General features: G+C 38.0%; 1 protein-coding gene across 1 annotated transcript; it reads left to right on the top strand.

The window, feature by feature from the left end:
- Nucleotides 1-2349: 2349 nt before the first annotated feature.
- Nucleotides 2350-22453, top strand: VN2R519 (vomeronasal 2 receptor 519). Its single transcript, NM_001099556.1, has 6 exons — nt 2350-2525; nt 3605-3896; nt 6671-7474; nt 14613-14840; nt 18912-19035; nt 21489-22453. Exons 1-6 carry the CDS (start codon nt 2425-2427, stop codon nt 22451-22453), a joined length of 2514 nt encoding a protein of 837 aa, NP_001093026.1. The 5' UTR covers nt 2350-2424.
- The last annotated feature ends 1322 nt before the right edge of the window (nt 22454-23775 follow it).

Raw genomic sequence — 23775 nt, 5'->3', positions numbered from 1 at the left:
TAAACATAGTTAAGAGATAAAGAACTATGGAAGAGTTCTAGAAGAAAATCAATCAATTTGATAAATTACAAATAACAAATGATGCAGAATCAATCGCTCTTTTCAGTTTTGATATTTTGTTGTCTATTGTTCTTTTAAACAAGTTGTATTTTCCCTGCTTTTCCATTTTAAGTAGATTTATTTTTACCTTTACTTTATCTGAGAATATGATTATTATTTCTCTTTTTTACTACAGCGTATGCATAATAGATTCTGTTCCAGCCCGTTATTTTTTTATATGGATGTCTCTCTGTTTCAAGTGTGTTTCTTATAAATAATATATTGTTGGATTATGGTTTCTCTAGAGGCAACAATAATTCAATGGAGAATATCAGATTAGATGTCAGAAAGACTTGAGTTCGAATCCATTCTCAGATAATTCCTGACTCTGAGACCTTAGGAAAGACTTTGGATCTCTCTCTAGTCTGTTTCATCATCAGTAAAATGGTGATAATAATAGCATCTATGTCTCACACGTTATTGTGAGCAAAAATTCAATCACATTTATGAGATGCTTTACAAACTTTAATACACTAGATAAGTGCTAGCTGGTATGATTAGTGCATTAAGCAGCTTATTAATAATGCGACCTTAGAATTATGTCCAAAGAGTTTTAAAAGAAATTATGCCATTTGATCCAGCAATACCACTACTAGGCCTATTTCCCAAAGAGATAAAACAAATGGGGATGGACCTATTTGTACAAAAATATTTATAGCTATGCTTTTTGTGGTGGCAAAAATTGGAAACTGAGCAGGTGTACTTCAATTGGGAAATCGCTAAACAAATTGTGGTGTGTGATGGTGATAGAATACTATTATGGTATAAGAAATGATGAAATAATTGATTTTTATAAGAGCTGTAAGGACCTCCATGAACTGATGCAAAGTGAAATAAGGAGACGCAGAACGTTATACACAGTTACCAAAACATTGTGGGATGATCAAATGTGAAAGACGTGGCTACTACCATCAATACAACGATCCAGGACAATTCTGAAAGACTTATGAAAAACAATGCTGCCCACCTCCAGAGAAAGAACTGTTGGAGTAGAAATGCAAAAGAAAAATGTGATTTATCACTTGTTTATTTAGGTATATAATTTAGGGTTTGGGCTTTTATAAGAATGAATATTATGGAAATAGGTTTTTGAGTGACAATACATGTACAACCTAGTGGAATTGCTTGTCAACTCTTGGATTGGGGAGGGAAAAGGGGAAGGAGACAACATGAATATTATAACCTTAGAAAACACGTATAGATTTGTTATTGGAATAAAATAAAGAAAAATTAAAAAAATTAATGTGACCTTAGACAAATCCTTTGACTATAGGTTTCTAATTTATAAAAGATGCATGTTGGATTCACTTTGTTTCTATGGCTCATTCTGGTTCTAAAACCCATTATGCTAGGATTATAGAGAAGTTATTCATTCCCAGAGCGTGTCAGTATGGCAAGATATCAGGTGATGGAACTCAGTAAAGCTGGGGATCAGAGTGGATGATTCTTTTTAGATACCAGTTAGGGTAGGTGGTGCCTGATGCTCCATTTTTGTCCTCTGAGGCTCTGTGATTCTATGGTTCCCAACATGGTGAAAACTTAGACTTGGATTTTATCCAAGGACAAGATGGATTCTGGCCTTGAGTCCTGAAGGCTCTCAGCCTAACTGCCTTCTCTCAAAGTGTTTTATTTTGTCTACTCACATCAAACTCTGCCTGTAGCACCATCTGGCAGCTCCAGGATTCTGACTCGGGGACACACAAACTCCTCCATGGGTGCTCCTGTCCAGTGGTCTTTGTTGATCCCATGGGCAGAGATTCCAAAACATGTTTTTCCACGTGTGTTTTTGCCTTGGATGTAGGGACACAGCTGGAGATGCCAGAGGCAGCACGGTCCCCAGAACTCCTCCTGGGCCTCCAAGTCTCTGTGGACACTGATAATCACCATTATCTGTGACTAGGCACTGAGAGATGGAGCACGGTTGAAGGGCCAGCGAAGCCTTATAATCATCCCAGTTGGTCTAATCTCTGCCCTTCTTCTTGACATGGGCACAGCTGTGTGTTTTCTCAGGTGTGATTGTAGGAGTGGCTGGAACCAGGACATCTACACTAGAACTGCACATTCCAGCTCCAGGAGTTTTCTCAGTATACCAAGAATCAAAGAGTCGACATTGCTCTTATTCTTATTGCTCTTTGGCTCTTCCTAGGCTTGGGACTTTTGTTAATGTCCACTGATATGTTGACTTTAATTCAGAGAAAGATCTTTCTGTTGCTTTCTGTCCTGCTCCTGGCACTGCTCTTGAACCTTCCAGCCTCTGAGAACAGGACAGAGAAGGCACCCTGCTTCTCCCAAATCAGCCCCAGCCTTATCCAAAATGGGGATCTTATGGTTGGGACTTTTCTCTCCATGTATTCAGTTGAAGTGAGCGATGTCACAGAAGCAGAATTCTTTAGAAATCAACCTGATGAAGACTGTAGGGATTATAAGTAAGTGTCTGTCTGGCAGTGCCCCAGAGAGAGCTGATGATTGCAAAGGTCTTTATGTCATGACAGGCAGGACAGTAAGTCCTTGGCCGCTGATCCGAAAGTCTCTTGTACCCCCTCTTCTCTGACTTTGGTTGCTGATTCCATCTACCTGATTTTCTTTCATAGTTAAAGAGCAAGAGAATGTTGAATTGTTAATCACACACGCTTGTAACAGGAGAACTCTCTACTCACTGGCATGCCAGGGAGGTTCAGCACCACTGACAGAGCCAAAAGGAGGTAGACAGGGAAACGAGAGCAAAGAAGATATTTGAGGGGTCAGGGAGACGCTAAGGCAAATGCAGGTTGGGCAAGAAGGATGGAGATGGATTTGTGGTCCTGGATGGAATTAGGTGTCTGAGCTAGGTGAAGAGGGGTAGAATTATACAGGAGTATTAGCTGGGACATCAGCATTGGCCTTTGGGGACAGGTACCCTGGGGTGTGCTCCAAGGTTTGGGATCAGTGCTGACTACAGGTTGGTGAAAAAGGCCTAAATCATGAATGAATTGACTTTTGAACTCAGATTCCAGAAGGGAACGTGGCTTTTGACTATCACTTCGGGTCATGCTCTTATAGGATGATTACAATTTTTGCTCATTTTTAAAACTTCCTAGAACTTCTTTATTTCATAGGGAAGGCAACTATATTCCTTACACTTAATGTTACAGTGAGAATTTCTTCTGAGAATGAATTAGATTAGTTGACTTCTAGGCTGCTTTCTAAATCTCAAATTCCGTGATTCCCAAGTGGTAGGAGTTCATTATATATTTAGTGAATGAATGAATGAATGAATGAATGAATGAATGAATGAATGAATGAATGACTCTGGGAGGCAGAACCATACCAGGAATTAAAAGGAAATGTCCTCAACACTCCAGAAATCACAAGAGGGGAATGGTACAGGAACAACGGGAGCTGTTATTAATGCACTCCCAATGTACTAGACCTTAGATTTGACACTCCTGTGACTGGAACATCCTTCTTTCTTAAATGAATTCATTTTCCAAGTTTTGTTAATGATTTCTGACTCTCTCCCCTTTAGGTGGCTACACAAAAATTACCAACAAGCCCTGACTCTAATATTTGCTGTAGAGGAGATTAATAAGGACCCCAACCTGTTGCCCAACATCACACTGGGCTTCCACCTCTACAACACCTACCACAGTGATGACAGGACCTTGGAGAGTTCCCTGAGGTGGCTGTCTGGGCAGGGCCAGCTCATCCCTAACTATGGCTGTTGGGAGCAAGACAAACCTGTGGCAGTCATTGGAGGAGCCACATCAGCTCTGTCTGTCCAGATGGGCACCCTGCTCGAGCTCTACAGGTATCCACAGGTGAGTGATGCTGATGCTTCATCAGACCCCAGAGAGGAGCTATAGTGTAATGAATATACCATTGACCTCAGAGTCAGGAGACCCAAGTTAAAAATGATACCCTTGATTCAAAGTGGTTGTGTGACCCTGGCCAAGTCCTTTTCAGCATGTACTCTAAGCAATTCTCAGAGACTAGAAATTTCAGAAAAGCTGTCCACCTGCTTTATTAGAAGTTTTGTCTTGCCTGGAAATTCCTACAACAAAGATCTCATTAGTACACTTTAAAAAACCTAATCGTGGGAGAAAGAGAGTCTACCTTTGAGCATTGCTCCTTCCCAACTTTATTGTATAGCAAGTGTAAAAAATAAGGGAGGCTTCCTTTTTATAATGAAAAGGGTTGATTGGTTTGTCTCACTGGTTAAGATGTAATACCAGTGGAGCAACTGAGAGAACCAAGTGATCAGGGAATAGGGGTTAAGTTAAACCCTGTTGATGGAGGGAAGATGGCAGGATCTCTCCCTCCTTAGGGTGAACTGAAGCAGGGGTTTCAGATAACCTCCAGAGCAAAAGAAAGATGACTTTCTCTCTCCATTCTCAAGGGTTATCTAACATACTATATCTCTTGAGTCCCTATGAAAACAAAAGCTGAGGGTAAGAGATAGCAGTTCCCCTGTCAGCAACTTATGAGGAAGGTTTCTGATCTACCTTCCTCAGTAGAGAATGTGTTGCAGAACTAGTCTGGTCTTGCCACAGAAAGGGACTGGACTCAAGCTTTGAGCCCTGTCCCCAATTACCCAATACCCTTCCTGTTGTAGAGATAGACCAAACCCAAATCTGACTTATAACTAAGGATTTATTGAAGGGATGGGGTAAAATAAGGTTGAAGGAAAATGGGACGTGGTTGCCCTATCAAGTTAAACCCACAGCAGCTAGATCAAGAGGCTGGTGCCCAAGCCCACAAAGGCCTCAGTCCCTTTCCCAACTGACTGCTCTCTTTAAGATCTCTAAGCTAGTATATCCTAAAACTAAATCTTAAATCAGTTCAGGGAAGGCAAGGAGAGACCAAGTGTGAATTTTAGATCACTCCACCCTACTTAGTCTAACAAAAACAGGAATGTCTACACCCATACTTAAGGATTAAGTATTTAGGAGGATGGCCTATGACAGACATGTGCTAGCAAATGACAATTAGAAACAACTGACAGATCCCTGGGCTGGCCTAAGTCAAACTTAAGCTACCATTGGTACATGTAACATGCAGGAAAGTGATGTAAAAACCGTCTATATATTTTGTGTTACTTCCTCTCTTCGGCCTCTTTGGTGATGGAGAGGTGGCTGGCAGAGCATGCTGAGGCTGAGCGTTTCAGTATCTTGGTTTTGTCAGGGTTTCGCGGTGAGTTTTCCTTGATACCATACTGGAGGAAGCTGAGTAGCCTAGTTCAGGTGAGGCATCTTGACTGAGCTCTATTGGAATTTAGGCTGATTCTTTCTCCTTTACCTTCCAAATACTATCCTCTTAAAAAGCCACTAATCTTCTTCAGGGACCTCGTGGCAAAGGACTTTGAACTCCCCCTGACACAGGCCAGGTGGGAGAAATCCTACACCTTTTCCCTCTCCATTCTCCTTAATTCCTTCCCTCTATATTAATTAAACCATCATAAACTAAAAACTGACTTGGGTATTTTATTTGGGATATTCCCTGGCAACCAAAAATAATTTAGATTAGGTCACAACCCTAAAATTATCCTTACACAAGAAGAATCAGGAGGACTGGACTCTGAGTTTTGAGAGAGAGTCCAAGTCAGTACTTCTTCTGGATCTGAGATTCTTGGAAGCAGGTGGAGGAAACAGTAGAATGATTTCTTTGGAGAAAACAACTTCAGGAATTTCTCTCATGACTTTAGGGGTCCTTTCAGCCACTGAGAAACTGAACTGATCAGCTTTCAGTCCTGGGACTGAAGATCTCCAGGCTTTTCAGAATACCCCCAAGCCAATCTCCCATAATCCCTTGTTCTCTAAACTGTCACTCCAGTTCCTTTCCATCAAATGTAGGATGCCAAAAGCTTTCCTTTCCAATCTCTACACAAGGACGAAATTAGTGTAATCTGACTTCTGTCACAGGAAGGGATCTTAGAGGTTTTGTAGACCTCCTTCTCCATTGTCCAAAAGAAGTCCCTGATGATTAGGGGAGGAAACGGCCTCCCTAGAGCCTTAAATGGAATTGATGGAAGAGTCAGGAGTCAAACCCACATGTTTACAATACTCCTTCATTGCTTTGAGCACTATGTCTCATTATTTACATTTCACTCTTATGTGATATGTAGTCTGTGAATATTAATATCACCTTTCTTTTCCCAAATGATACTGCAATTCATTTTCCATTTAGTCATTGAAGTGATTTTCTAAAACACATATCTCACCATGTTATCCATCTCCTCAATAACCTCTAGTCATCTCTGTATCACCTCCAAAAGCAACTGCAAAATCCTCAGCTTCCAAAGCACTTCATAATTTTGGCCAGACCTATACGTCCGACTCTCAGTCCACTAAGCCACCCAGCTGCCTCCCTTCCTTAGACTTTTGAAACCTTTCCCGTTCAGCTTCATTTCATTTCCTTCACTGACCTCAAAGATGTTTCACATGTAGTTTAAGGTCTCTGATTAATTGAGACAGAGTCTAATCTAGTTAATGTATCAAATCCAAAATGGATTTTATTGCTTTCAAGCCCATATTTACACATTCAGCAAGATCATATCCTTAGATCTCAGATTTTTTCATGTTTCTTTCACATCCAGATCGTCTATGGGCCATTTGATCCCATCCTGAGTGACAAGGCTCAGTTTCCTTCTCTTTACCAGCTAGCCTCCAGAGACTCTTCTCTCCATATAGGCATGGTCAGATTGATGACTCACTTTCAGTGGACATGGGTGGCTCTGGTGACCGTAGATGATCTGAGAGGGGAGGAATTCCTTCAGAAACTGACATCGGAGATGGCAAATCATGATGTCTGCGTGTCCTTCATAGAGAAGATCCCTGTCAGTGAGAGAAGACACACGGAATCTCACATACCATTTATGCCCAGGATCATGGCTTCAGCCGCCAGAGTGATCTTCATTCATGGTGACACAGATTCTTTAATGATCTTGAGATATTCACAATTTCCTTTTCTCCCAAACTGGAAGGTGTGGATCACAAGCAGCGACTGGGACATTACCATGAGACCCCAATATATTGATGGTTACAATTTCCATGGGGCGCTTACCTTTTCCCACCTAACAAGTGATGTTCCTGGCTTTGAGCCTTTTCTCAGGACAGTGAATCCTGTTATATATCCAGAGGACATTTTATTGGGAGAATTCTGGCACTCAACCTTCAAATGTATAGATGAACTGGAAAAGCGGAATCAAGAGGAATGTTCACCCAATGCCTCCCTGGACACTCTGCCTTTGCTTTACTTTGACATGACCATGTCTGACTTGAGTTACACCATCTATAATGGTGTATATGCTGTGGCTTGGGCCCTCCATGAGATGTTCCTGATGAAATCAGAGAAAGGATCCACAGTAGAGGGAGAAAACTCAATGCCTTATCCATGGAAGGTAAATCACGTGCTTTCCTTTGCTGGACAGTGGCAGCCTATCCGGTTAGTGCATAAGTCGGACTCTTCCCCAAGTATATTGAGTTGGGAATCAGTCAGTCGATAAATATTTTGTATTGCCAGTTATCTGTTAGGCGCTATGTTAAGCACTTGGCATATGAAAAAGTTAAAGATAGTGTCTGATCTCAAGTAGCTTAGTCTAATGGGAGATGTAACTTGTAAACAATTGTGAACAAATAAAATACATAAAGTATGAACTTGAAATAATTGAGAGAGAAGGCGTTGGAATTAGGAGTTCCTGGGAAGGGCCCCCTATGGAAAAGGAGTTTTTAGTAGAGACATGGCGGAAGCCAGGTGATTCAGAGGAGAACTTTTCAGGCAAAGATAGCCAGAATGCCTGAAAGGAAGATAGTATGTTTTATTTGAGGAACAGCAAGGACACTAACATCACTTGATCCAAGAATAAGTTTTGGAAAGGAAGACCTTGAAGTAAAAATGACCATAATTGCCTAGTGTTGAACAAACCCTAAGATCCACGGGGTAAAGGGCAGCCAATAGGCATTAAGTCATTTGTCCAGGACCACATAGCTAGGAAGTAACTGAGGCCAGATTTGAACCTACCACCTCCCACCTCCAGGACTGGCTCCTTACCTACTGAGCCACCTAGCTCCCCCTTAATAACCATTTTTTATAATTTTGAGTTCCAAATTCTTTCCTTTCTTCCAATGCTAGATCCACACGTTGAGAAGGAAAAGAAGATGATTTGTTGTATGTGTAAAGTCTTGAAAAATATATTTCCGGGGGCAGCTGGGTAGCTCAGTGGATTGAGAGTCAGGCCTAGAGACGGGAGGTCCTAGGTTCAAATCTGGCCTCCGACACTTCCCAGCTGGGTGACCCTGGGCAAGTCACTTGACCCCCATTGCCTAGCCCTTACCACTCTTCTGCCTTGGAGCCAATACACAGTATTGACTCCATGATGGAAGGTAAGGGTTTTAAATATATATATATATATATATATATATATATATATATATATATATATATATATATATATATATATATATATATGGTGATGGTAGTAGTCTCTCGGTAACTGAGGATGACGATTGTCTTTGTGCGTTTTCATCTATGGTGTATAGATGAGTGTGCACAAAGACACTTGTGCGTGATTATATTTCCACATTAGCTATGTTGGAAAAAGCAAAAAGTCAAGGAAAATGAAGAAAGTAAGATTCAATTAGCAATCATAAGTCATCAAATCTTTCTAGAGAGTTGGATAGCATTTTTCATTGTGGGTCCTTTGGAGTTAACTTGGATTATTATCCTTAAAGTTAACGTTGTGTAGGTGTATGTATTTTTTTTCCTTTGAACCAATGAGAGTGAGGTTTAAGCCTTGCCTGCCCCCAAATTCTTTCATTTTCCCATTCAGTTTAAGGGGTCTTCCTTGCATATCTCTTTCATCTAAGAAAATTTCCCAATTTTTTCCCTTCTTTCCTATTTCCCCAGTGCATCCCTCTATTTTGTCCATTCATTTTTGATTATCAGTTCATCATAATAGAATCACACCATTCCCTTTATGTATAGCCATGTAGCCTCTTTTTAACTGACCTAATAATGACTCTTTTTTTTTTTAGAAATTATATGTAGCATCTTTCCATATAGGAAAGTAAACAATTTTACTTTATGGAGTCCATTATGATTTCTCTTTCATGTTTGCCTTTTTATGCTTCTCTTTAGTTTTGTATTTAGTGTCAAATTTTCTATTCAGTTCTGGACTTTTCTTCAGGAATACTTGAAAATACTCTCATTAAATATCCATTTTTATCTTGATGAATTAGTCAATTTTGTTGGGAGGTTATTCTTGGGTATAAGCCTACTTCTTCTGATTTTCAGAGTATCACATTCCAAGCCCTCTATTCCTTTAATATGAATGCTGTTAAATCTTGCATAATCTTGATTGTGAGTCCATGATGTTTGAACTATTTCTTTTTGTCTACATCCATTTTATTATCTACTGAATGGGGGAAGTATAAAATTTGGCTATAAAATTCCTGGGAGATGTTATTTTGTCATCTCTTTTAGGAAGCATTTGATGAATTCTTTCCATTTATATTCTACTCTCCGGTTCTAGGATGTATAGTTATAATTTTCCCAATATTGAACTAACCTTGAATTTGTGATATATAGCCAAAGACTTATCAATATAATTTATTTTTTTAAATGTTATCAGGAAAATAGGTCCATAAGGTTTTCTTTCTATCCTCCCTGGTTTAGGTATCAAAGTTATATTTGTGTAATAGAAGGAATTTGCTAGTATTCATTTTTTAAAAAAATTATTTCTCAAAAAATATATATGTTATTGCAAGTAATTATTCTTTAATTTTTTTGGTAAAATTCAATTGTAAATCTATTTGGTAACATATTTTTTTTCCTTAGGGAGATCATTTATAGCTTATTCAAATAACTTTTCTAAGTTAGAGCTACTCAAGTAACTAATTTCTTCTTCTGTTATACCGGGCTATTCATATTTTTGTAAATATTAATATAGTTCATTTAGATTGTTAGTTTTATTGTAATATAGTTTTTAATAATTGCTTTAATTTCATTCTGTAGTGCATTGACCTTTTCATATTTTGAACCTGGTAATTTCATTTTCTTCTTTATTTAAAAAATCAAGTTAACTGGTAGTCAAAATGGTGGTGTACAGGCAGCAACCCAGCTGAATTCTCTTATTATTCTCCTCTGATCAATTTTAAAATAATAACTCAAATCCAAATTTTGAGTGATTAAACCAACAAAAGATGAGAGTGAAACATTTTTCCACCCTAATAAAAAATGAGAGGTTAGCAGGAGAGGTCTGTGACACCAGGATAGGAACTAGCTTAAAGTACATTTCATGGTAGCACAAGTGGTGGATTCTGAAAGTATAGCAGTGTAACAGCAGAAAAAACAACAGTTTCTGGATCTCAAAGCCTAGAGATCATAATGGGTTCAGAGAACTGAACAGAAAGAAATTATAGGGGACCCTTTTTTGGCAATGGGTGAGGCTATTTCTTGTTAACACTTTACTGCTCATACATAGTTCTTGGCAGAGAATAGTGCTTGTAGTCAGTCACAAAGGCATCCTGATTACAGTTCCAGAGCAAAGAAGAGAGCTAGCATGTGTGGCTGAAAGAGAGTAGGGGACCTAGTCCCAGTCTCAGGGCTGAGAGGACCACTAGGGATTGTGGCTAGAGGGGAACATAAAGAATAGAATATTGATCAGGAGAACAGTGGTCATACATTTGCTCCCCATCTCCATGAGAATAGAGACATAAATTTAAACATCAAAAAATAGGTTCATAAAATGAGTAATCAACAAAAAAGATGTTAGAAAGCTACACTGATGGCAAGGAAGAATAAGACATGAACTCAGAAGAAGATAACAATAAGACTACAAGCTAAGCCTCAAATAAAAATGGTAAGTGAACACAAGATCAAGAAGAATTCCTTGAAGAACTAAAGATGAGTAGCAATGGAAAAATTGGGAAAAGAAAATAAATAAGAAGAATGCAAGAAAATAATGAAACTTGGTAAAAGAGGCACAAAAACCTAAACAAATTAGGACCGTGTTCTAATAGTAAAAGAAGGAGAAAAATTCATTGAAGAAAAGAACATCTTTAGAAAACAGAATAGGCCAAATGGAAAAGGAAGTTCAAAAATTCACTGAAGAAAATAACTCTTTTACAATCAGAATTAGCTAAGTGGGGAAAAGGGTATAAAATGAGAGTGAAGAAAATACTTTCTTAAGAATTAGAATTTGGTAAGTGGAAGTTTCTGAGTCCACGAGATATCAGGAAATGTAAAGCAAAGTTTAAAAAAATGAAATTGTAAAAGAAAAAAATCAAATATTTCATTGGAAAAACAACAGATCTTTGAAATAGATTTAGGAGGGAAAATTTAAGAAATATTAGATTGCCTAAAAGACATTATAAAAAGCTTATATTTCAAGTAAATATATAGGAAAACTTCCTGATTATTTTACATCTAGAGGGTAAAAAAGAAATTAAAAGAATTCACAAATCATCTCCTTAAAGAGTTTCTCAAATGACAATTCAAAGGAATATTATAGCCAAATTCCAAACTCTACCTGTTCGAGGAGAAAATATTTCAAATAGACAGAAAGAAAAAAATTTCAGACATCATGGAATGATTATCAGAAATGACAAATGTTGGAAGGGATGTGGGAAAATATGTACATTAATAAGCTGTTGATAAAGTTGTGAATTGCTCCAACTATTTTGCAGAATAATTTGTAATGCCCAAAGAGCTATAAAACTATATGTACTCTTTGACCCAGCAATACCACCACTAGAAATGTACCCCAAATATGTTTAAGAAATGGAAAAAGAACCTATATAATAATATCTATAGAAGTTCTTTGTTTTAAGTGACATTAGGAATTAAGGGAATACTCATCAGTTGAAGAATGGCTAAATAAGTTATGGCATATGATTGTCATGAAGAAAAAATGATGTAGGTAGAGGTTTCAGAATTTTAAAAAAACACATGGGAAGACCTATATGATTACAAGTTAAATGAGAAGAACCAGGAGATCATTTGTGCTCAGTAACAGCAATGCTTTATTGATGATCATCTGTGAAAGATTTAGCAACTCTGATCAATATAATGAGCCAAGACATTTCCAAAGAACTCATGATGGAAAAAATACCATCTACCCCAGAGAAAGAATAAGAGAACTGATGGAATCTGGTTGTAAGTTGAAATATAATTTTCTCAAATACTTTTTGCTGTATTATGATACAGCTAATGCAGATATATGATATATATTTTGTATGATCTCACACACATAATTGATATAATTTTGCTTATCTGATCAGTGATTGAGGGGATTAGTGCAATATAAGGCTAAAATTGGAAATGAAAATTTAAAAATGAAAGACTGTTAAGATAAAAAAGATTTAGAAAGTCAAATTACCCAAATGTTTATTTATTTTATTGATTTCCATAAAACCAGTTCTGAGTTTTATCTTTTAGTTCAGTTTTTTTTAACTTCCACTTTAAATAATCTCTCCTTTGATTTTTAGGATTTCTAATATGGTCCATGGTTTTTAATTCATTGTATTACAGGTCAGTTCCACAGTGGTGATTGCTGGATATTTTGCCTATATGGTACTCTCTTCCATTTTCTTTGTCTTTTTTGACTGTATCCCCTCTTCTAAAACATTTTGATAACTGCCTACATTAATCTATCCTCCCTGTTACCACCAGTCCCTCCTCTCATAATTCCTTGTTGAATAAGATACGTTTCTACACCCAATTTTGTGTGCACATATAAATTTTCTTCTTTGATAATGTTCAGATGAGAGTGAGGTTCAAGCATTGCCCATATTCCTCCCTTCCATTTTCTCTTCCTATGTAAAATCTCATCCTTTCATGTCTCTTTAATATAAGGTAATTTAATATATCCTTCTACTTCTTTCCCTCTTCTCCTACCACATCCTTCCTCACCTTTCTTTTCATTTTTGAGATCATCTCATCATGACAGTCTCATGCCACGGGCAAGGTCCAGCCTCACTCTTGACTCCAGGGGTTCCCAACAGGTGGCGAACAATCAGTCAAGAAAATAACAAACAGAAGACATCTGTATATTTACAGCCATGGGCAAGCTTTACATCTGATAGCTGCTCCGCCGTCCTCAGGCTTGGTGTTTATTTTTGTACCCAATTTCTTGGCACACAGATACATTACCTAACACACATGCCCAAATAGAGATATTTGGAAAAGTGATACACTAACTTTTAACTAATCACTTGATTAACATTCTATATTCTTGTATTATGACTACAGATTCTTGACAGCATAAAGGTTTCACGCAAGATAAATGATTTCTTCACAGGTGGCTTAATTTTCTCATTACCCTTTGAGGAGTTTTGAACTTACAAACAATCAAGGAAATTATTAGAATTAATTAAATGATTAGAAGTAATCAATCAGAAGTTCTTAAAGACAATGCAACAATTGTATCATTGAGGTTGAGAGGTACTGGGAATACAATTTAGATTTAATATTAGACTGATCATTTCTCAGGGCTTACTAGGGAATTACTTAAGGGGAAGAATCAAGACACTGAGGCATGATGAAGCTTACTATACCTACACATTTTGTATGGGCCTTTATAATTGATTTGTATACTGGCTTCATGAGAATAAATTTCTGTAAGTGGGAAAGTTCTGGGCTTGGCCTGTAGCTACAGTTTTACTGAGAATTATGTACCTAAGTAGAAATTAACCCATGATAGATTTTGGGATTGGGTTTGAGAGTCTGATCTTTTGGTGATGTTTTAGAGAAATCGAGTACAGGTATTTTGCTATTGTATTATTCCTTCTGAGACTGGGAGAATAGTAATAATGTCAATTTCACATGTAAGGGATGTTAATGAGAGAGGTTATGCAAAGGGGATAGAGTGGGCAGTCACATCTTGCCAAAGGCCACCCTGTGGCCTCCTTAACTACCACAAGTGACTTTGTCAAGACATCGTGGCCTGATGGCTCCCAGCAGGCTCACATCTGTTTCTATTGTCTTTGTAGACTCACTCTATTTGCCCTAATAATGATATTGTATGTCCACTCCTCCTAAAAGGAAACAAGTTTTATAATAGTTATTCCTGTTATAATGTTGAAATAAGTGCCATTTTATAAACATTAAGTGATGTTTGTATGTTAACTGAAATGGGGCACTAATCATTGGTGATTCATTTTGGGAAGAACATCATAGAATGGGGTGGGTGCTCAAATTGATGGGACTTGGGTGAGAAACCAACAAGCCCTTAGCAGCCTGCCTGGAGGCTTAAGAAGAGATAGCCTTCTTCAGGAACCTGACACAGAGAAGTAAGGGAATTGGGACAAAGATTATAGGGAATATATGCATTTTTAAGGTATGTGCATCTTCTCTGCAACTGGAATAGGAGGCCCTTGAGAGCAAGGACTGATTTTATCACCCTTTGTATCTCTGTTTCATTAAATAGTGCCCAATGTAGAATATGCAATTAATAAATGCTTATTGACTGTGGGCTGACTTTCTGAGCACTTACCGACTTCAGACCCAAGGTGGTGTTTGGGATTTCTCTTCTCTCTTAGCTCCACTCATTTCTAAAGAATCTCCAGTTTAACAACAGTGCTGGTGACCAGGTGTTCATGGATGAGAATAGAAACCCTGAGGCTCAATACAACATCCTGAACTATGTGACCTTCAGTATGGATGCTGAAGCTCTGGTCAAAGTTGGACAGTTTAGCCCCAAGGCTGAGCCTGGTCAAGATTTCACCATTGATGGGGAGGCCATAGTGTGGGGCTGGTCAAATTCCAAGGTGAGAAACAAAATGCAATATCTATCTTGTTATATAATCCTGGGAACAAATTTTACCCTGCTTGGTTCCACATTGACTTTTTCTGGTAGAAAATCCTTTCTGGAAATACATTTCTTTTCTCCTTTCAGCAAACTTCTGGGTGAAGAAGTCAAATAAGCAATCTATGAGATGATTTTCCACTTGGGATCTTTAGCACCAATGAAGAGAGAGCTGGGATGGAATTTAAAGCTTATCTTGCTCAGCCATGACATTTGATAGAAATAAGAAACTTGGACATAAATAGGAATTTATTGGTCCAATGCCTTCTGATTCCAAGGCTGGAATTTCATCTACTACCTTGTATTTTGTGAATGATGACACTTAACCATACATTTTAATTCAGTGAGAATACTTCTATTTAACTGCCCAATGATTATATCTCAATGGATCTGAGCAATGAATATCATCTCATTTCTGAAACTCATTGCATTTCTTTTTTTAATTTATTTTTTACATGTCCATACAATTTAATAAAGTTGTTTCCTGCCATTTTATATTGCATTTTCTCTCCCTCTCACAGCCTCTCTCCAAGATAGAAGTTGATCTGATATAGCTCACACTTGTGTTGTCATACTCAACATATTTCCATAGTCATCATGTTGTGGAAGAAGACACATATCATTTACACTAGAGAAAAATTCCTTGAACAAGTAAAGTGAAGAATGGTTGCTTCAGTCTGCATTCAGACTCTATTTCTTATGGCATGACAATATTCCATTGTAATCACATGCCACCATTTGTTCATTCATTCTCCCGTTGATGGACTACCCTTGAATTTTCAGTTCTTTGCTACCACAAAAAGAGTCTCTATAAATGTTTTTGTACAAATAAGTCCCTTTCTTCTATCTTTGATCTCTTTGGGATACCTATGTAGTAGTGGTATTATTGGGTCAAATGGTGTGTCCAGTATTATGGCCTTTTGGGCATTGTTTACAAATTTTCCTTCAGAAAGATTGGATTTGTTTACAACTCCACCAACAGCATATCAATATTCCAGTTATGCCCTATCCTGGGAACACTTAAAAATGTCTTTTTTTTTTCATGTTAGCTAGTCTGATAGGTGTAAGTAAGTTGATACCTCAGAATTGTTTTAATATGTGTTTCTCTAATAATGGTTTGGAGCATTTTCCTTCTGACTTAAAGACACTTTTAATTTCTTCATCTGAGAACTGGCTATTCACATCCTTTGTCCCTTTATCAATTGAGAAATGATGTGTTCTCATACATTTGATTTGGTTTCCTTCATATTTGAGAAATGAGACCTTTGCCAGACATGTTTTCTATAAAATTTTTGTTTCCCTTCTAATATTGGTTGCATTGGTTTTCTTTGTGCGACATATTTTAATGTAGTCAAAGTTATCTGTTTTATATCTCATAATGTTCTTTATGTCTTATTTGCACATAAAGTCCTTATCTAGAGATCTGACAGGCAGACTATTCCATGTTCCCATAATTTGTTTGTGGCATCACACATTATTTCCAAATTATGTATACATTTTGACTTGACCTTGGCTTAAGGTGTGAAGTATTGGTCTGTGCCCAGTTTTTGTCATATTGTTTTCCCATTTTCCCAGCAGTTTTTGTTGAATAGTGAGTCCATTTAATAAAATGCACAGATCTTAGAGTTTGTCTAACACTAGGCAATTATGGGTTTTTTTATGAATGTGTTGCATGCCAGTTCTCTAATATTGACCTGCTCCTGTATTTCTTAGCCAGTATCAAGTTGTTTGTTGGTTACTACTTTATATAAATTTGAGATCCAGTACAGCTAAGCCACCTTCCTTTATATTTGTTTATTCTCTCTTTATTCTTGGTCTTTTGATCCTTCAGATGAATATTATCATTACTTTTTCAAAATCTATGAAATAATTTTTAGTAGTTTGATATGGCAACAAGGAGGTCAATTAATTTAGGTAAAATGATTAATTTTACTAATTGACTTGGCTTATCCATGGGCAATTAATATTTTTCCAATTTTTTAGTTCTGTCACTCATGTGAAAAATGTTTGGGGGTAGTGACCATATAGTTCTTGGGTTTATCTTAGCATGTAAACTCCAAGATATTCTATATTGTCTACAATTACTGGAGGCCATCATACCTCCCACTGACTGACAAGGTCACAGTCTGGGGAAATGGGGTCTGCAAGGCAGCCCCCAGAGAATGAGACTCCCACTGACCCCCCTCTGTGACTTCTCTCTCTCCAACTTTCCATACTAATGGACTTGTTATGATTATTATTCTCTCCCCAATACAGGAGAAATGATATGAGAGCAAATACTTATAGGATCAATACATATATATCCCAATTTAATCTTCCTAGGTTGTTACCCCCAAAAGATTACATTCACAGAATTAAAACCTAAAGATCATTATCCCCCTCCTTTCCTTCTTCACAGAGCCACATTCACTCCCATTACATGCCAGGCAAACCAAGAACATCAATCACCTTCAAGACACACTCCCCTGGATTCTGTTTATGGACAGAAACCAGGCAACATTGCCAGGTGCTTTAAAGTAACACAAGAAAAATAGAACTTGTAAATTGAGGAAAACCCCAAATCTGGTCTGTCATTAAATTGCCCTCTAACCTTGTACCTAGCTATGAAATATTTTGTTACCCATCTCCTAAGTAATTGTGATTGATTGTGAAAGCTGACCAAAAGTATCAATGATTCTCCTAGGTGTCAGGGAGAACTAACCTCCAGATCACCCTGTTTATGTCATTCATCAATAGCAACAATGTTTCATTGACTATCTCCTCAAGCGTGTCTTGTTGTTAAATTCCATGGAAACACAGATGTAGAAAATTGATTGTTTGCCATAGAAGTATGTAATCATCAGCCTATATAATAAATGAATCTCTGTGCTATGGCAGAACACTGTGTGACGCCTTTGCACGTGGACCTGAGCACTCAGTGTTTGTCATCTCCATTACTTGACCAGATCATCACTCTTAGACAAAGAGACCTCGGACTCTCAGAGAGACCGCTGGACAGCTCTCAATATACAGTTGCTTTAAGTGGGATTTCTCTGTCTCTTGATATTGGACTATATCAGAAATATAGAGAAATGCTGATGATTTATGTGAGTTTATTTTATATTCTGCAACTTTACTAAAGTTGTCAGTTGTTTCAATTAATTTTTTGGTTGATTTTCTAAGTATGCCATCATATCACCTGCATAGAGTGAAAGCTTTATTTCCTCACTGATTATTTTAATTCCTTCAATTTCCCCCCTCTTATTGCTATAATTAGTATTTCTAGTACATTACTGAATAGTAGTGATGATAATGGGTATCCTTAGATTCACTCTGGATCTTATTGAGAAGGCTTCTAGTTATCCCCATTACAGATGATGCTTGCTGATGGTTTTAAGTAGATACTTATCATTTTGAGGAATGTTCCATTTACCCAAATGTTATTTAGTGTTTTTTAAAACAAAAATGGATGTTCTATTCTGCTAAAAAGCTTTTTATGCAACCACTGTATTTCTGAACACAACAAATTTTTTTCTCCACATGAGAATGGAATTTTCCAATTCCATTCTAATGAATAATCAAAACAGTCTCCTCTTTAATTTAATCTATGTTGTGCATCCTACATGCAAAGAGAATAAGTATGTTTTAGATCAGTCACATACATTTGCTTCAGTAACTTTGGTTATGAGCATCAAAAAACCAAAGCTGATATTAAGGAGTACAAAATACTAGCTAACCAAGGGTGCTGAAATGTTATCTTATTCAGGTTCCATAGCGTAAAAATGATTAAAGTCAAGGAAGTCTAAAAGATCCAGCCAGTTTTCCATAACTTTTGGCACAGATAGGTCTAGAATCCATCTCTCTTTATTTTCAGATCAGTGCTAATTCTATCTCATACTCTCAGTGAAAGAAGAACAGGAACAATTTTCACATTTCTTTTTCAGAATAAGCTTCTTTGATCGAAATCAATATTAATCACCCTCTGATAATGATAGACTATCCTCTGTCATGTTCATTTCCAGAACCATCATGCATTTTATTCCCTTGTTCCTAGACTGTCTGTGCCACATGCAGTCAGAGCTGTGGTCCTGGATTTAGACAAATCCCCCTAGAAGGGGAGCCCATCTGCTGTTTCAACTGTTCTCTGTGCCCTGAGGGGGAGATCTCCAATCAGATGAGTAAGTATCTGCAGGATCTTTGCTCCTAAACCCATTGGACAAATCAACTGGACTTTTGCTCTCAGATCAGCTTAGGCTATCACTGGCTGAGCACTAGGATATAAGGAAATAAGTAGAATCAGTGAAAAATACAGAGCTAAGGACAAGGGACATGAATAAATGACACACACTTAGAATATGGTGTCCATTATTCAAAACCACAGTTACAAAATTTATAAAAAGCTGCCTTTCCCTATCTCTTTGTAGAACTCATTTGCATGGTCTTTCCCTAGTTTCACATGAAATGGGAGAGAACTGGCTGGAGTGTGAAGGAGTATTTATTCTATCTTGATGGTATAGAGCTCAGTTTATGTATGTCTGGGTATAACATTGATTAGAGACTTTAGATTAATTTAGATTTTGAGAAATTATTCTCAGAGAAAAGAAGTACCCCTGGCATATGCTAGATATTCTGTCAGTCTTACTCTGCCATATTTCAACATTGTATTTTGATAATTATCCAAAATTGAAGTATATTCTCCATTATGTGTAAGAGCTGTACTCTGTCTAAGAATTTTTTCAAAGAGACTTTACCCTTCTTTTCAGAGTCAGTCTTGACTGGATTATTTGGGTCATTTATTAGGTAACCCCATTAATGTAATAACTTGTGATAATCTCAGCTAATGCAAGAGTCATCCTTCAATAGTAAAGACATTTAAGATTTAATACAATATATACAATGACATATTAGAAACATTCTTTGAGTCCCTCTATAAATGATTTCAAACCTCTAAACTTCCTAACATAGGATGGCAGAATCAGAGAATTTTAGAATTGGAAGGATCCTCCACAGGGGGTGGAAAATAAACCAACTGGGCATGGGTAAGGGAGAGCTCAGGAAATTGTTTTAAACTACTTGATGAAATTGGAGTAAGGAAACTTTGGATTCTTCCCCAATATTCTCTCAGCATAAATTCAGTGGATGGCACTGAAATATAATCCAGTGATTGGGACTAGATATACTGATCGAGTTCTCACCTCCCCTTCAAATGAGGTCAAACACCTGCATTTTTCTTTCCATCTTTTGCATGTGTTTTTCTTAACTTGGTGTTTTGCAGAGAAGTGGCAGGCAGTTCATGGAATGCTAAAAGCAATCACAATTTCTTTTCTACATTTTAACTCAACACAGAGTGGCATCAGTTCTACCTTGATGTTAGCTTAGTATTTGGGGATATGAGAGAGTTCTGGTGGCATAGGATAAAGCAGAAAAAGGAGAGGTACCAGTCATCCTAGAGGCCAGAATACTATCAGATATTGGGGGATTTGGAGATATATGTTCTTCAGTTATGGAGGTCCTCTTGGGATTAGAATAAGAGACTCTTCAGAACATGGAAGTGAATTCAGACATTGGTGATTCTATGAAAGAGCTTTCATGTTCTGGCACCTGGGCTGTATCAGACCTTGGCTGCTCATTCTTTTGTTATTTTGGAACACCTATCCACATCACACAAAACAATGGGGCAGGGTTATGGGCAAGGTCCAGGGACTCTGGATGGAAGGACAGATTCTCCAGCAGACATGTTAGTCAGTGAGATGGCAAGCATTCCTTCAGGGGATGTGTTCCTGGCACTAAACTAAGTCCTGGAGATCTAAACAAAGGCAAAACAGTCCCTATATTGAAGGAAGTCATATTATGAGGGGAAGACAATGGACAAGTAACTGGTAAATAGAAAATCTATAGAGATGAGGGTAATCTCAGAGCAGAAGGTAAACAGGGCTGGGAGGAATACAAAAGGCCATCAGCAGATGATAGGAATTGACTTCTGGCTTGAAAAGAGCTAGAAAATACAAAAGACAAAGCTGAAAAGAGAGAGGGCATTCATAGCATGAGGTACAAACCCCTTTCTAGAATACACTTACACATGAAATACAGATATCTATACATTTACTGGACACCTAATAAAAACTATTGAAAAAATGTTGTACTATAATCTGTTGTCTAATAGGATGTGAGGACTTTATGGGTAGATATTGTTCCATTATTATGTTTGTAACTCAATCATGCTCCTTAGTGAGTTCCTGACCCACAATAAGCAGATGATGATTCGCTGATTTCTTGCTTAATATCTAGGAAATTTCTCAGATGATCAGATCTATAGTTATTGGTAGGACATAATAGATTCAGAATGGATTGGGAGAAGAGTATGAAGGAGTTCCAGCTTCTATGTCCATTGTTTGATGAAAATAGACATGCAGGACAATTTCGTATTCAGTTAGAAAAGCTGAATACTGAAAAATGAAATAAATTCAAAACAATGGATATAAATAAAGTGAGACTAGATTGGGTACTAGGTAACTTATTGATGACCTTCTCCCAGTATGCCTTGGGAATTAATCAATACTATTTTGAGGAATTATAGCTTTTTTCTCTGTGTGTTGACTAAAATCCTAAGAACTTGTTTGTCCCTGTGCAGATGTGAAGCATTGTGTGAAGTGTCAAGAAGATGAGTATCCAAATAAGGAAAGAAATCAATGCCTCCCCAAGGTTGTGACTTTCCTGGATGTTTCAGACTCTTTGGGTGTGATTCTGATCTCTGTGGCTCTTTCCTTCTCTCTCATGACAGTTCTGGTTCTTTGGATATTTTTGAAGTTTCAAGACACCCCCATAGTGAAAGCCAATAACAGGACTCTCAGCTACACTCTCCTCATCTCCCTCATCTTCTGCTTCCTCTGCTCCCTGCTCTTCATTGGCCGCCCTTCATCAGTCTCTTGTCTCCTCCGACAAACTACATTTGGGATTGTGTTCACTGTAGCTGTGTCCTCCATTTTGGCCAAAACCATCATGGTCGTCCTGGCTTTCAGGCTTACAACACCAGGGAGCAGGGGCAGAATGTGGGTACAATTCAGAGTGTCCAACTCTGTCGTCATTATCTGTTCTGGGATTCAAGTGATTCTCTGTGGCATCTGGTTGGGAATCGCTCCCCCTTTCCCTGATACAGACACACACTCTGAACCAGGTCACATCATCATTGGGTGCAATGAGGGTTCTGTTATTGCCTTCTACTCTGTTCTAGGCTACATGGGATTCCTAGCCTTGTGCAGCTTCACAGTGGCTTTCCTGGCCAGGAACCTCCCTGATACCTTCAATGAGGCGAAGCTCATCACCTTCAGCATGCTGGTGTTCTGCAGTGTGTGGGTCTCCTTCCTGCCCACCTACCAGAGCACGAAGGGGAAGGCCATGGTGACTGTGGAGATCTTCTCCATCCTGGCCTCCAGTGCTGGCTTACTGAGTTGCATCTTCATTCCCAAATGTTATGTGATCCTGCTGAAGCCAGACAGAAATACTCAGGAGAGGATAAAGAATAAAGGGGATCCCAGAGAGAGGAATTATTCTGGATCATTGCCTGCTCATTCCCACCAGAAGTGTAATCAGTTTTGAGGATAAGTATAAGCATATGGTCCAGGACCTGGTACATTCCACCTCTTGGCTCTTGTCTTGGATAGAATAATTCCATATGATGCCTCCCCTGAATTGTGTCTGTTCTAAAGTGAGCTTTCAAAGCCTTCCCAAGGCATAGAAGTACAACTTACCATAAAGTCAGAATTGAGGAATGATATCGACATGTCTAATCACCTGTCTTCTTCAGCAGATATCTTGTCATTTACTACCTGTGCTACCTAGACTTATGATAAAATGTTCAGGACATTACCATGCTCTTTTATTTGAACAATTCTAGTTCTAATGAATTCCAAGTTCCCAAATAATTCCCCGATATCAGAATAGAAGGGTCTTTCCTAAAAATAATAAACAGCATATATCTAAAACCATCAGCTAATATCATCTGCAAGGGGGATAAACTAGATGCATTCCCAATAAGATCAGGAGTGAAACAAGGATGCCCATTATCACCTCTACTATTTGACATTGTACTAGAAACACTAGCAGTAGCAATTAGAGAAGATAAAGAAATTGAAGGCATTAAAATACACAATGACAAGACCAAGTTATCACTCTTTGTGGATGATATGATGGTCTACTTAAAGAATCCTAGAGAATCAACTAAAAAGCTAGTCAAAATAATCAACAACTTTAGCAAAGTTGCAGGATACAAAATAAACCCACATAAGTCATCAGCCTCTGGGATTCTCTCATTTCCTGGGGACAGAGCGAGATGGTAGTTGGTGCTAGGAGCTCAAGCAGGGAGGAGGCCCGCAGACAGCTTCCCTTGAGATCGATTATGTGAGTCAAGGACTGATTCTTCTCTACCTTGGCCCTTTGGGCCTAATCTCCCTCTGCCTTGGCCAGAGGTTGAGTAACCCCTTTCCCTTTTCTCCTCTCTCCTTCTCTCTCTCTCCCTTTTTCCTACTCCCCTTGTGATTAAACCACCATAAACTCCGTTCTGACTTGAGTGTTTCATTTTAGGAATTTCATAAGTAAATTCCTTGGTGACCATAAATTAATATTATAACAACCTTTAAAGGTAATTTTCACCTTAACAAAGTGAAGGATCATATGTTTTTCTTCTGTTTCTGCTCCCACAGTTCTTTCTCTGGATGTGGATAGCATTCTTTCTCAGAAGGCCCTCAGGCTTGTCTTGAATCATTGAATTGCTGCTAGTAACAAAGTCATTTACATTCAATCATGCTATAATATAACAGTCTCTGTGTACTACATTCTCTAGGTTGTGCTCCTTTCACTCTGCATCAGTTATGGGAGGTTGTTCCAGTTCACATGTGATTCCTCCAGTTCATTGTTCCTTT

This window comes from Monodelphis domestica, chromosome 3, assembly GCF_027887165.1.
Source record: "Monodelphis domestica isolate mMonDom1 chromosome 3, mMonDom1.pri, whole genome shotgun sequence".
In the NCBI taxonomy this organism is placed as follows: domain Eukaryota; kingdom Metazoa; phylum Chordata; class Mammalia; order Didelphimorphia; family Didelphidae; genus Monodelphis; species Monodelphis domestica.
This window is presented reverse-complemented; position numbering and strand designations above follow the sequence as displayed.